Raw genomic sequence first — 14,633 nt, 5'->3', positions numbered from 1 at the left:
AATGGGAAAAGCTGAGCCAGGCCAAAGCCAGGAGCTTCTTTTGGGTCTCCTACATAGGTGCAGGGACCCAAGCACTTGAGCCATCTTCCACTGCTTTCCCAGGCGCATTAGCAGGGAGCTGGATCACAAGTGGAGCAGCTGGGACATGAACTGGTGTCCATATGAGATGCCAGCACTGTGGGTGGCAGCTTTACCCACTATGACACAACACCACAGCAATGGTCCCTGCTATGTTTTACAACCATTATGTAATAGAAATGCTGAATTAATGAATGGTTTCAAACGTGGATGTGAGCTGAGAGGAAACAGGTGACTATCAAAATAGCAGAACGCACGATACAGGAGCTGCTCCTAAAGTTAGGCTGGACCTGCTTCTTCCTGTTATATGCAGGGAAGTTCAGGTTAGGCTTACGGACTTTGAAACTGTCTGGGCCATTCTGGTGGACAACCAGAACGTCCAGCCTCTTCCTGCCCTGACTGCCTAGTAACAAGCGAAAAGAGAGAGTTGGTGCCACCTGGAGGGCAAGAGAGGGCATTGTTAGAACAAACCTTAGTTATTTTTAGTAGAAGGGGATTGGGATTGTGTCATAAAAATAATCCCAATCATTTAAAAATTAAATTTTTTAGTTTTTAGTTTTTATTAATATAGACAGAACAAAATTCATGTATTTATTAGATAAAACTCTCAAGATAAAATTAAATTTTTATTGAAATAGTTGAAAACTCATGTGCGTAAGAAATAACAGTTCTTTTACATCCATTGCCTAATTTCCCCCAACAGTACACACTGCAAAACTATAGTACACAGTGCAACAAAACAGAATCAAGAGTTCAGAAATATACATTTATTGTCAATGAATTTTCAGCAAGGGTGCCACAGAATTCAAGGAGGGAAAGAAAAGTGTTTGAACACAGTATGTTGGGACAATTAGTATTCACATACAAAAGAGTAAAGCTGGACTGTGATCTCACACCATATACAAAAACTAACTCAAAATGGATCAAAGACTTAAATCTAACACGAAAAAAACTGTTTGAGAAAAGTAGGGGCAAGGCCGGTGCCGCAGCTCAATAGGCTAATCCTCCGCCTGTGGCGCCGTCACACCGGGTTCTAGTCCGTGTCGGGCACTGGATTCTGTCCCAGTTGCCCCTCTTCCAGGCCAGCTCTCTGTTATGGCCCGTGAGTGCAGTGGATGGCCCAAGTACTTGGGCCCTGCACCCCATGGGAGACCAGGAGAAGCACCTGGCTCCTGGCTTCCGATCAGCGCGATGCGCCGGCCACAGCGGCCATTGGAGGGTGAACCAACAGCAAAGGAAGACCTTTCTCTCTGTCTCTCTCTCTCTCTCTCTCACTGTCCACTCTGCCTGTCAAAAAAAAAAAAAAAAAAAAAAAAAAAAAAAAAAGTAGGGGCAAATCTTTATGACCTCGGTTCAAGCAATGATATCTTAGACATGAAACCAAAAGCCCAAGCAAGAAAAGTAGACAAAATGAACTTTATCAAAAGTAAAAACTTTTGTGTTTCAAAAGACTATATCAAGAAAGAAAAAAGACAATTCACAAAGCAGGAGAAAATATTTATAAATTATTGTATCTAATAAAGGGCAAAGGAGCTGAATAAACATTTTATCAAAGAAGGTATGAAAGTGGCCATGAAACACATGAAAAGATATTCAACACCAGTAGCCATCAAGAATTGTACATCAAAACCTCTTCATACCCACTAGGATGCCTACAATCAAAAAAGACACTAACTGTCCGGCCGCAGCTCACTAGGCTAATCCGCCTGTGGCGCCGGTACACCGGGTTCTAGTCCCGGTTGGGGCACCGGATTCTGTCCCGGTTGCTCCTCTTCCAGTCTAGCTCTTTGCTGTGGCCCGGGAAGGCAGTGGAGGATGGCCCAAGTGCCTGTGCCCTGCACCCACATGGGAGACCAGGAGGAAGCACCTGGTTCCTGGCTTCGGATCGGTGCCGTGCGCTGGCCATAGTGGTCATTTGGGGGGTGAACCAACGGAAGGAAGACCTTTCTCTCTCACTGTTTTTTTTTTTTTTTTCATGATGATTGATGCTGTGACGTGGCTGGATCTTGGAAACACACAGGTAAAGGAAAGAAGCCATACACAGAAAAAGCTGCATACTATTTATTTATGTTAAATATTCAGAATATGAAAATCTAGGCACAGAAAGTAGATTATTAGTGGCCAATGGCTGGTGCACTAGGCCAAATGTGCACCCTTTAACTGTACACTTTAAAAAGGTGAGGGGTGAGCTTTTGGCTCAGAAGTTAACAAACCTCTTGTTGGGCTACTGTTGTGTTAAACCACCACCTACAATGCCTGCAATTCATACAGGCACTGGTTCAAGTCCCAGTTGCTCCATTTCCCATCCAGCTTCCTGCTAGTGTACCTGGGAAGGCAGCAGAAGATGGCCCAAGTGTTTGGGCCCTTGCCACCCATGTAGGAGACCTGGATGGAGTTGCATGCTCCTGGTTTCTTTTTTTTTTTATTTTTTTTTATTTATTTATTTATTTTTTTGATAGGCAGAGTGGACAGTGAGAGAGAGAGACAGAGAGAGAAAGGTCTTCCTTTGCCGTTGGTTCACCCTCCAATGGCCGCCGCTGCAGCCGGCGCACCGCGCTGATCCGATGGCAGGAGCCAGGAGCCAGGTGCTTTTCCTGGTCTCCCATGGGGTGCAGGGCCCAAGCACCTGGGCCATCCTCCACTGCACTCCCTGGCCATAGCAGAGAGCTGGCCTGGAAGAGGGGCAACCGGGACAGAATCCGGCGCCCCGACCGGGACTAGAACCCGGTGTGCCGGCGCCGCAAGGTGGAGGATTAGCCTATTGAGCCACGGCGCCGGCTCATGCTCCTGGTTTCGACCTGGTCCAGCTCCAGCTGTTGAGGCCATCTGCGGAGTGAACCAGCAGATGGAAGACCTCACTCTCTCTCCCTCTCTGTCTCTCCCTCTCTGTAACTCTGCCTTTCACATAAATAAATAAATAAATAAATAAATAAATAAATAAATATTTTTTAAAAAAGAAATATCTTGAGACTCCTGAATCTCTTATGTGCCTGGGTTCAAGTACTTGGGTTCCTGACACCAACGTGGGAGACTGATTTGAGTTCTGGGCTCATGGCTTTGGTCTGGCCCAGCCCCAGATGCTGTGGGCATTTAGGGAATGAACCAGCAGATGAATATCATTCTTTTTTTCTCTCTCTCTCTTTTCTTCTTCTTTTTTTTTTTTTTTGTAATGATCTTATTTTATTATTATCGTGGTTTTATAAATTTTTTCAAAATTTATTTAAAAGGTAGAGTTAGAAAGAGAGAGGAAAGATAAAAAGAGAGAAAGAGATCTTCCATATGCTGGTTCACTCCCTAAATGGCTGCAACAGCCAGGGCTGTGCCAGGCAGAAGCCTGGAGCCCAGAGCTTTTCCAGGTTTCCCAGATGGGTGCAGGAGCTCAAGCCCTTGGGCCATCCTTCACTGTTTTCTTTCCTAGGCACATTAGCAGTGAGCTGGATCAGAAGTGGAGCATCCAACTCTCGAACTGGTGCCCATATGGTATGGCAGCAATGCAAACAGTGGCTTTACCCACTATACCACAACGGTGGTCCTCTGTCTTCTCAAATAAAATGAAAAAATATTTTTAAATTTTAAAAGGTGAATTTCGGGGGCTGGTGTTGTAGGTCAGCGGGTTAAGCTGCTGCCTGAAATGGCAGAGACCCACATTAGCTCAGGTTCATGTCCCATTCGCTCTACTTAAGATCCGATTCCCTACTAATGTGCATGGGAAGACAGTGGAAGGTAACCAAATGCTTGGGCACCTGCTTCCCACAAGGGAGATCTGGATGAAGTTCCTGGCTCCTAGCGGCAGACTGGTCCAGCCCCAACCATTATGGCCAATTGAGGAGTGAACCAGTAGATGGACATCTCTCTCTCTTTTTCCCTCCCTCTCTCTGTAACTTTGCCTCTCCAATAAATAAATAAATCTTTATTTTAAAAAAAGTGAATTTTGCTGGCACTGTGGCATAGCAGGTTGCCTGCAGTGCTTGCATCCCATATGGGTGCAAGTTCAAGACATGGGTGGTTTGAGACTTCTGATTCAGCTCTCTGCTAAGGCCTGGGAAAGCAGTAGAGGATGGCCCAGGTGGTTGGGCCCCTGCATCCATGTGAGGGACCCAGAAAAAGCTCCTGGCTCCTGGCTTTGGATTGGCACAGCTCAGGCCATTGAGGCATTTGGGGAGTGAACCAGCAGATGGAAAAGCTTTCTCTCTTTCTGCTTCCCTGTGATGCTGTCTTTCAAATAAATAAATCTTTTTAAAAAGGTGAATTTCAGGGTATGTGACTTATATTTCAATTTTTAAAAACTAACAGAGTCAGTTTTAAAATATCATAACTAAGGGCCAATGTTGTAGTTGCAACAGGCTATACCACTACTTGCAACATCAGTGTCCCATATTGGAACGACAGTTCAATCCCAGTTGCTCTGCTTCCAACCCAGCTCCCTGCACCTGGGAGGATGGCACAAATATTTGAGTCCCTGCCACCCATGTAGGAGATCCAAATGGAGTTCCTGATTCCTGGCTTTAGCTTGGCCCAACCCTGCCCATGGTAGCCATTAGGAAAGTGAACCACTGGACAGATCTCTCTCTCTTTCTTCCATGGCTCTGTCACTCTGCCTTTAAATTAATCAATCTAAAAATATTAAATATCAAAATCAGGATATTGAGATTAATATAATCTACCAATCTTATTTGGATTTGCCTGTACTTTCAGTACTGTTTATAAAAGAACTTAACAATTATCAAGGAGAATTCTATATTACATTTAAAAATAATAAAGAGGCTAGTACTGTGGCACAGCAGGTTAAGCCTCTGCCTGCAACGCTGGCATCCCATATGGATGCCTGTTGGAATCCTGGTTGCTCCTCTTCTGATCCGGGATCTGTTAAAGTGCCTGGGAAAGCAGTGGAAGATGGCCCAAGTATCTGGACTGCCATCCATATGGGAGACCTGGATGGAATTTCAGGCTCCTGGCTTTGACCTAGACCAGCTCTGGCTGTTGCAGCCATTCAGGGAGTCAACCAGTGGATAGAAGCGCGCGCTCTCTCTCTCTCTCTCCCTCTCTCCCTCTCTCCCTCTTTCTTTTCTTTTTTTTTTTTTAAAGATTGATTTTATTTATTTAAGAGGCAGAGTTCAGAGAGAGGTAGAGACAGAGATAGAGGTCTTCCTTCTGCTGGTTCAATCTCTAAATGGCCACAATGGCCAGAGTTGGGCCATCTGAAGCCAGGAGCCAGGAGCTTCTTGCAGGTCTCAACGTGGGTGCACAGGCCCACTTTGCTTTCCGAGGCCATTTGCAGGTAGCTGGATCAGAAGTGGAGCAACTGCGACTGGAACCGGCACCCACGTGGGTGAACACTGCCTCCCACGCTATCAGCACTACAGGCAGAGGCTTAACCTATTAGGCCACAACGCCGGCCCTGCCCCCAATTTCAAGGAAAAATAAGCCTTTAAAAAATGATAATAACAATAATAAATCCTACAATTATATAAGCACTTACTTAGCACTAAATCCACAATCCATAATTCTTATTCTCAGAAAGGCATTATAAAAATTGTCATTAGTATATAGCTTTATAGAATTAATATGATAACATAAAGTGGTGGCCGGCGCCGTGGCTCAATAGGCTAATCCTCCACCTTGCGGCGCCGGCACACCGGGTTCTAGTCCCGGTCGGGGCGCCGGATTCTGTCCCGGTTGCCCCTCTTCCAGGCCAGCTCTCTGCTATGGCCAGGGAGTGCAGTGGAGGATGGCCCAGGTGCTTGGGCCCTGCACCCCATGGGAGACCAGGAAAAGCACCTGGCTCCTGGCTCCTGCCATCGGATCAGCGCGGTGCGCCGGCTGCAGCGGCGGCCATTGGAGGGTGAACCAACGGCAAAGGAAGACCTTTCTCTCTCTGTCTCTCTCTCTCACTGTCCACTCTGCCTGTCAAAAATAAAAAAAAAAAAACAAAGATAACATAAAGTGGTACTTTAAACCCAACACAGTTCATCCACATTTCATCATCTTAACACAAAAATGTCAATCTCTGGGGTTCTTTTTTTTTTTTTTTTAACCATGAAGCATTGTTATTTCATTTTAATTTTGAACACTTTTGCACCTTACTCTTCTCTTTTAATATTTTAATTATTACAAGAAATCGGAACACTGCCTCCCACGCTATCAGAATGATCCCTTTTAAAGGGTGCAGAATAGTTCCTCAATCCCTCCTGCTGGTTGCTCTCGCCGCAAACTGCGGCAGCAGGCAACTTTGCTTCCTTCTTTGGGGCAACCGCCTCCGGATCAGGGGCTGGGGTTACTGGTTAAAGATCTGGGTCGTCTTGTTAGCTCTGCACAATTTCACCCTGGCTCAAGATCTGCTCGCCCCCAGCCCCAGCCTCTGCAAAGCTGGACCCTAAGGACCCTGCTGTCTTTCCGCCTCGCCCCTGCTTCGCTGTCACTCTCACCTGCTCCACCTGCGGGTCTCCGCCCCACCCCACACTCCGAGGACCCCATCTCCCCGCGGTGCGAATGCAGTTTGCTTACCTCCGCCTCCCGGCGTCTGGCGTAGGTCGTGGTGGCTGAGGTGTCTTTTCTCTTTCCCGTCCCCTGTCACCCCGGTGCTGGGGGGCGGGGCACATCTAGCCGGGGAACACCCAAAGGATCCAAAAAGCAACCCTGGAGTTCCATGCTGACCCCTGACTTTAAGTTCGAGCCCTGAAAGCGAATAAAGCGCACAACAGTTTGCACCGGGAGCAGACGTGACAGGGAGAGAGGGGCGGGTAGGAGTCCCAGCTGCAAAGCCGGGGTCCCATTCAATCATTCAACAAGGGCTTAGCAGCTACCGTGCGCCGGCCTTCGCCGCTGCAGTGAATAAAAACAGAGGGTGCGAGACGGTGGTGCCGGCTGCGGAGGGCACTCGGGCAAGGGAAAGGGACTGAAGTGAGGGGCGGCCAGGAGGCCTCCGCGGGGACTACAGTAACAACGGTTGTCAGTCACTGGGTACTACTGCGGGCCTGCGTGCTACGGACCTCACATTTAACGCACTCGGGCAGGGACTGCTCCGCCAACTGCCGTCGCACAAAGGAGGAGGGTGTGAGGCGCAGATCATCGCGCCAGCGGGTCTTGGTCAAAGCCGGCCCGCCCCCCGCCCCGGCCCCCTCCGCCCCGGCCGGGATAGGGTTAACGCCGGCCGCGGCGGCGGCGGCCCGCAGGTGCGCATGCGCAGGGCGCGGAGCGCGCCTGCGCAGGCTGCCGGGCGACGTGGCCGGCCGGAGCCCGGAAGTGGTCCGAGTGGAACTGCCGTCGGACCTTCGCTCGAAAGTGAGCCTGCCCAAGTTTTGGCTGCTGCGTGGCGTCTACCCCGGCACCACCATGTTGAAGAAGTTCGACAAAAAGGACGAGGAATCGGGTGAGCTAGCCTAGGCGGAGGCCTGAGAGAGGCGGGGCCTCCGCTCAAGCTCTTGGACCCTTTCTGGGAGTCCTCCTGGGCCTCGGTGCTGACCCTAAGGCCGACGAGGTCCCTTGGGGGCGGGGGCTTGTGCAGAGGTCTGCAGTGGGTCATCCGCGGGCTTCTGCAGACCCCGAGTATCCTCTGCTACCCTTCCTTCCAACCCACGCTCGTAGGCTTGGGCAGCGATCCTCTGGGTCAGCTTGGGCAGGTCCTGCCCCTCCGTGGGCCTCAGTTTCCCTGTTATGTCAGAAGAGGGCACTGGTCAGATGCTCTCCTTTTACTTCCTCCGTCCAAGGAATCGCCAGGCCTGCACTCGGGCTGGCTACGATGAGGCATAGTCGTCAGAGACTCTGTCCTGCCCCTTTCATTCATTGATTCCACAAGCACACGTCGGGCGGGCACTGGACCGTGTCCTGGTACTGCGGGGAACAAGGGGACTGTCGTGCCTGCGCTGGGAATATTAGGATGGGAGTAGGCAGAGCGGAGAAGCCTGACAGCAGCCAGATAATCACACGTACGGTTAATGATAAACATAAGGTGCTTTGGAGGAAACGTGGTAGTGAGGCATAGGGAGTCAGTTAATGCATGAATGAGAGACACAGGACTATACCAGGGCTGCTGATGATTGGCAGCTTGGAGCAGAGCTCTGTCCCCTTGAGAGTAGGATCTCTAGACAGACTGTGGAGCCCTGGTTGCCGTTCCTGAGGGGTTTGAACTCTACTAGATAAATAGTAGGGACAACTTTCGCTTCCCTGTCTCCTGGAGAGTTTTGAAATTCAGGGTAGCAACATGTCTTCTCAATTCTTCTTCTTTTGAATTTTATTGAAGATATACAGATGTCATGCGTTTCATGTGTCCCACTCTTCTTGACTGTAGGTGGAGGCTCCAACCCCTTCCAGCATCTTGAGAAGAGTGCCGTGCTCCAGGAGGCAAGTGTCATGTGCTCCTGTCTGTCCCATCATGGGGGTTCACCGTCCAGGCGGGCGACTCACTGTCATGGTCACAGTGCCGGTTTAACAGCAATAGGAGAGGAAACCTGTGCGTGGAAAGGCAGGGCAGCCCTGTTTGTTGTGCTGCTGTTTTTGTTCTTGTTCATTTCTCTTTCTAGGTAACCATGTTTATAGTTCATCCCTAACTAGTATTAAGAGAGGATTTCAGGAATTATTATTAGATGAGTTAAAAAAAAATTCTTTTCTTATGAAAATGAGCTTGTCTCGGCAAGTGTGTTTATTGACCTTGGGACTTCTCAGAGTTTGAATGTGCTAGGAAGTAATATCTGCCGTTGCTTCTTAGGCCCGTGTATTTAATGAAACTCCCATCAACCCTCGGAAATGTGCCCACATCCTCACCAAGATCCTTTACCTCATAAACCAGGTAATGGGGTAAGGCTGAGGGTGGATGTTGTTCGGAGGGGTGCACAGCTCGTTGTTACCCTTTGGCTGTTTGACAGCCTCTGTGTGGTTGTAGCCAGTGGCCCAGCTCTGGGGCCCCTCAGAGTCCAACTCTGATGTGTTGTTTCTAGTGGAGCCTCTGCAGGATCTGAGGATCTGGCCTGGGCTGCTCCAGCAGGAAGTACCATGTGGCCCCTCTGTTCCGAGCTGAGATTTATTTATTTGTTTACTAGAAAAGCAGAGTGACAGACAGAAACGGAGAGATAGAAAGATCTGCCACTGGCTGGTTCACTCCCCAAATGTCTGCAACAGCCAGAGCTGGGCCAGGCTGACGTCAGGAGTCAGGAATTCCATGTGGGTCTCCCACGTGGGTGACAAGTTAACAGAGAGCTGGATCAGAAGTGGAGCAGCCAGGTCCTGAACCTGCATACTCCAATAAGGGATGCCAGTGTCTCAAGCAGTGGCTTAATGCACTGCACCACACTGCCAGCCCTGACACTTCTTTCTCGATTACCGCAGGGGGAGCACTTGGGGACCACTGAAGCCACCGAAGCCTTCTTCGCCATGACCAAACTCTTTCAGTCCAACGATGTAAGTGCCCCAACCCCAGCTTTTCTGGAGAGGTGCCAGGTGGCTGGGGAGTGGGAAGGCCAAGGGAAACTGGCCACACCCATCAGTGAGGGGTACGTTTGTGTAGGTTGGAGGATTCTTCTGACGTTGGCCCTTTCACTGAAGCAGGACTGATAGGACTTTTCCCGTCTCCTCCCCAGCCCACACTCCGTCGGATGTGTTACCTGACCATCAAGGAGATGTCTTGCATCGCAGAAGACGTCATCATTGTCACCAGCAGGTGAGAATGGAGCCTGTGCTTGGCTCCTCTGATGGTTTCCCTTGACAGAGGCCATTTTCCTCCTGTGTGTTGGCAGTGAGATTTTCATTTGCTTATTGCCAGCTGCCCATTCCCTTTCTGTCTCCGTCACTGTTTAGTTACTGCTGACTCCCCCATGGCAGCCCTCCAGAGTGAGCCTTTTCCCTTTGACTTCTCTGGCCTTGTTTTATACACAAATATTATTTCCCTAATTACTGCTAGTCAACAGAGCCAGCCTGGAACTTTCTCAAAGACTTCAGTGAGTACACAGAAAGAACACTAGAAAAATAGGTGTAGAGAATGCAAGAGGTGAGTGAACAGGCTTGCGTCCTAAGTACTGGTTTCTGTATCAAGCTGAATGATTCAGGATATATGTGTAATTTAAGTGTAATTCCCTGCCCTTTAGAACTGGGATTCCATTTTCTTATTTCTTCTTGCCACAGTTTGGAAGGGATGTCAGACATTGTAGATTTGTTTAGAAAATACTCTGTATCAGTCCTTGTGTGTAGCTCTGGGATATAGCAACAAACTTGACAGTTACGACCTGTACGGGGCCCTTGAATTTACAGAGAAATGGCCAGACCATCGAGATCTGTGTAATGTAGTTTATCCCAGGAAGTATTACAGAGTGGGAGGACAAACTAGAAGGGTACTCAGCTTGAATCTGGACTAGGAAAACCTCCCAAAACAAGAGTCCGAGGAGAACTGAAGGACCAGTAAGCAGTTGCAGGACAAAAATGGAAGTGACAGGTAAAGAGTGCTCCAAGCTGATGAAATAGCTCCAAGGCCTAGGAGGAGAGAGCACGGCGTGTGGGCCTTTGTCTGTCTCCTGTTCTGCTCGCAGTCACTAGCAGTAGGAAGACATGGGAATGCTTTGGTGAAAACAGGGGAGTGACCTGGCCAATTTTGAGTTTTATAAAGATCCCACCAGGTGCTGTGTGGAATTTGGGTGGAGAACACAGAGGAGACTCGTGTAGTCATGCAGGGTGACAGGAACTGCAGAGGGATGGACAGGGCCAATTTCCGCATGTGTTGACAGCACCTTCTCCCTTGCAGCCTGACAAAAGACATGACCGGGAAGGAGGACAACTACAGGGGCCCTGCCGTGCGAGCCCTCTGCCAGATCACTGACGTGAGTACTGCTGCCTTTGCCTGCTTCCTGGCTGCTTGGTCAAGGCATTGGCCAGATGGTTTGCACACTTCAAGTTGTCCCCCATTTCACTGAGCCAGGTGGTGCGGGGGAGGTGGAAAAACTTTACTCCCATCCTCCCCCCACACCTCACTGTCTGCATCATTAGTGTTGCTGAGAGTTCGTTACATCGCCTCCCACCATCTCCTTGTCCCCACAGAGCACCATGCTGCAGGCTATTGAGCGCTACATGAAACAGGCCATCGTGGACAAGGTGCCCAGCGTCTCCAGCTCTGCCCTGGTGTCTTCCCTGGTGTGTAGCTGCTGCTGAGTGCCTGCTGGGGATGGGGTGGAAAATTGAGGAAAATGTCAGAGTCAGTTTCCCTTAGGGAAAACAAACATGGTTTTGTATTCTCAAGTCTGAGGGTCCTGCCCACCTTCTCAGTGAAGAGAGCCAGGGAACTCTGGGTTGATTGCGGAGGGGCCCAGGTGAATGGCCTTAATGTCCCTTGGGGTGAAAGGCTGTTGGAATTTGGGTCTGGCAGGAAATCTGCCAGAGCAGTGAGACTAGGAGTAGGTGTCATATTGAATTTGTTCACAATTTCAAGACCAGACAGTGGTAAGGCCCTGAGCTGAATCTGAGGGAAGCTCGAGAGCCAGGCCCAGGAAGTATGACAGGAAAAGCATCTCTCCTGCCTGCCCCTTAACATGCCCTGTCGTCCACAGCACCTGCTGAAGTGCAGCTTTGATGTGGTCAAGCGCTGGGTGAATGAGGCCCAGGAGGCAGCGTCCAGTGATAACATCATGGTCCAGGTGAGATGTGAGCAGGGAGTATTATTTAAAATACTTAGGCAGGGGCAGGCATTTGGCTTAGGCCTGTCCATAAACTGATGGTAAAGAATGTGGCATATATATATGATAGAATACTGTTCAGCCATGTGACTTTCACAACATAATAAATGAGTTGGAGACCATCACCCCAGTCCCAAAAAGACAAATACTACGTTTTCTATGATTTGTGGTGACTAATACACAGAATACCAAAAGAGGTATATGAGTGAAGTTGATATTTTGAAATTTGATTATATATTTGATTATATTCCTGAGGAACAATGGCTTTTCTACTTACTACTTGTTGAATTCTTCATGTGGTGGGTGATTATGCTTGTGATTATAATGAAAATTGCACGTATGTCATTGCAAAAATTAAAAGTAAGGGGACCGGCACTGTGGTGTAGCGGATAAAGCCGCCACCTGCAGTGCTGGCATCCCATATGGGTGCTGTTTTGAGTCCTGGCTGCTCCACTTCCGATCCAGCTCTCTGCTATGGCCTGGGAAAGCAGTAGAAGAGGGTCCTGTCGCTCCCCGTCTTCGTGGGGGAACGACACTGAACCCTGCCTAGGCTTCATATCCGAGTCACGGCACCATTATGTCGCTCCCCCTCTTCGTGGAGGAGCGACACAGGACCCTGCGCTGTTCTTTCGTCTGCTCGGCCCTCCCCGGGTTTGCTGCTGGTTCTTCCCGGGTTGGCTACTGACCCTTCCACCTCCGTGGAAGGGCGGTTCCCCCTGCCACCTTCCCCACTTCTGCGGGGGAGCGGCACACTGCCGGCCGGCTCTCTCGGGGGCTGCTCAGATGTTCCTCAGGTGTTCCTTCAGATAGATGTTCCCCTTAGATGTTCCTGGTGCATGTTGTCTCTCTCCTCCTTTATAGTCCTTTTTCACCAATCCCAACTCTGCTATCCACATGCCAAGCACGCTGCTCTCCTGCAATCAGGAGCAGGTCCTACAGTTTATTGGTTGAACTGGAGGCAGCTGTGTAGAAGCTGTTTCCCTTCTCAGCGCCATATTGTGGGAGAGCAGATGCATAGAATAAGTCTTAATTCAGTAACTTAGACTAGTCCGAGTTGCTCCCCACAGATCCCCCTTTCTTTTTATTTTTGGCGTTGATACGCGCCTGTCTTCGGTGCCCCGCGGCACACACTCTGCTCTGCTTGCTAGAGTTGCCCACAGGTGCTTACAAGCCCTATCAATCAGGCAAACCGAATCCGGGTCCTCTCTTCGCCATGTTGTGAGGAGGTTTTTAGGCGCTGATGCGTGCCTGTGTTCAGTGCCCTGCAGCGCATGCTTTGCTCTGCTAGAACTGCCTGCAGGTACTTACAAGCCCTAACAATCAGGCAAACCAAATCCAAGTCTTCTCATTGCCGTATTGTGGGGAGACTTATTGGTGTTGATTCGTGCCTATCTTCGGTGACCTGCAGCTCATACTCTGGTCGAGCTGCCTGCTGGTGCTTATCGCCTTACTAATCAGGCAGACCGAATCCAAGCCTTCTCATTGCGGTATTGTGGGGAGACTTACTGATGTTAATTCGTGCCTGTCTTCGGTGACCTGCGGCGCATAAGCTGCTAGCTGCCCGCAGGTGCTCACCACCTCCCTAATCAGGCAGACCGAATCCAAGCTCTCTCATTGCCATGTTGAGGGGAGGCCTTATTTTTCTCTATTTCTCTATCTCCGGGCATTCCTATCTCTCCCATTTTACTTCTATCTGCCAGCATTCCTATTTCTCTCATTTTACTTCTAAATTTCTGTTTCTCTTATCCCTGTGGCTTCCCGGCGCCCGCCCCGAGGCTGCTTCTCGGCGGCTTCCCGGCTCTGAGCCGCTTCAGCCTGCGCTTCTCTCATCTGCGCGGCTTCCCGGCTTCGCGCGCGCACTCCGTGGTCTCCGCGCCCCTTCGCGCCCACGCCACAGCCTCGCACTAGCCCCACGTTCCCTATCTATTCATGCCCCGTGCTCTCTCTGCACGCGGCGGCTTCCGCGAATCACACAGCCCCAGCTCACGTTTCTGCCACTGGTATTCAATCTAAGTTCCCCGGGCTAACCTGGCGAATTCAACCCAGCTCACGTTTCCGCCTCACGGTTTGGCTTCCCGTCTTTTGCTCCCCGGGCTAATCTGACGGATTCCAACCTGGCCCACGTTTCCGCCTCTGGTTTAACTTTTCGCCTTTTGCTCCCCGGGCTGACTTAAAGAATTCCAACCTGGCTTACGTGTCCGCCTCAGCCTGCCCCCGCAGCTTCAATTTCCCTAACATTTTTCTCTACCCGGTATGTTTCCCTAAGTTTTCTTCCAACAATATTCCTCCCTCATTTCTCCTGGCTTCTCCCCACAGTCCGTATCCGAGTCTGTTTGTTCTAGCTTTCACTTTCGCTTTCGACCTTAGAGATTTCTCCCAGCTTCCCCCCGTAGTCCGTATCTGAGTCTATGCCTAGGCTTTCAATACTTCTTCCGGCACCTTTTCCGTCCGGCTTTTCCCTAGGCTGTTTGCTAGTCTCTCTCTCCGGTATTTTCCCACTTCTTCCCGTTTCTTCCCTCCTCAGTTTCCTATCCGAGTCACGGCACCATTATGTCGCTCCCCGTCTTCATGGGGGAACGACACTGAACCCTGCCTAGGCTTCATATCCGAGTCACGGCACCATTATGTCGCTCCCCCTCTTCGTGGAGGAGCGACACAGGACCCTGCGCTGTTCTTTCGTCTGCTCGGCCCTCCCCGGGTTTGCTGCTGGTTCTTCCCGGGTTGGCTACTGACCCTTCCACCTCCGTGGAAGGGCGGTTCCCCCTGCCACCTTCCCCACTTCTGCGGGGGAGCGGCACTCCGCCGGCCGGCTCTCTCGGGGGCTGCTCAGATGTTCCTCAGGTGTTCCTTCAGATAGATGTTCCCCTTAGATGTTCCTGGTGCATGTTGTCTCTCTCCTCCTTT

The 14,633-nt window shown here is 50.1% G+C and overlaps 2 protein-coding genes across 7 annotated transcripts in view; one reads left to right on the top strand and one right to left on the bottom strand.

Moving 5' to 3' along the window:
* Positions 1-7,245, bottom strand: part of CNBP (CCHC-type zinc finger nucleic acid binding protein) — an 81,055-nt gene extending 73,810 nt beyond the window's left edge. For 2 of the 5 annotated variants that reach the window (XM_051851777.2, XM_070051020.1), the window contains exons 1-2: positions 6,882-7,245; positions 6,583-6,753 (exon numbers count right to left, since the gene is read on the bottom strand). The gene's annotated coding sequence lies outside the window, so the exon portion shown is untranslated. The remainder of the gene's footprint in view (positions 1-6,582; positions 6,754-6,881) is intronic. The other 3 variants (XM_070051017.1, XM_070051016.1, XM_070051021.1) reach the window with 2 other exon arrangements.
* Positions 7,246-7,256: 11 nt separating this feature from the next.
* COPG1 (COPI coat complex subunit gamma 1) overlaps positions 7,257-14,633 on the top strand; it is a 30,494-nt gene continuing 23,117 nt past the window's right edge. Inside the window, exons 1-8 of one of the 2 annotated variants that reach the window (XM_002713161.5) lie at positions 7,257-7,447; positions 8,366-8,418; positions 8,783-8,863; positions 9,400-9,471; positions 9,651-9,730; positions 10,805-10,880; positions 11,098-11,190; positions 11,604-11,690. In XM_002713161.5, the coding sequence (XP_002713207.1) occupies positions 7,411-7,447; positions 8,366-8,418; positions 8,783-8,863; positions 9,400-9,471; positions 9,651-9,730; positions 10,805-10,880; positions 11,098-11,190; positions 11,604-11,690 (579 nt within the window). In that variant the 5' untranslated portion in view covers positions 7,257-7,410. Of the gene's footprint in view, positions 7,448-8,365; positions 8,419-8,782; positions 8,864-9,399; positions 9,472-9,577; positions 9,731-10,804; positions 10,881-11,097; positions 11,191-11,603; positions 11,691-14,633 lie in introns of both variants that reach the window. The other variant, XM_017343715.3, reaches the window with a different exon arrangement.

Source organism: Oryctolagus cuniculus, chromosome 10 (assembly GCF_964237555.1).
Source record: "Oryctolagus cuniculus chromosome 10, mOryCun1.1, whole genome shotgun sequence".
NCBI classification, from domain to species: domain Eukaryota; kingdom Metazoa; phylum Chordata; class Mammalia; order Lagomorpha; family Leporidae; genus Oryctolagus; species Oryctolagus cuniculus.
Note: the sequence above shows the minus strand (reverse complement) of the source record. Positions and strands in the feature narration are given on the sequence as shown.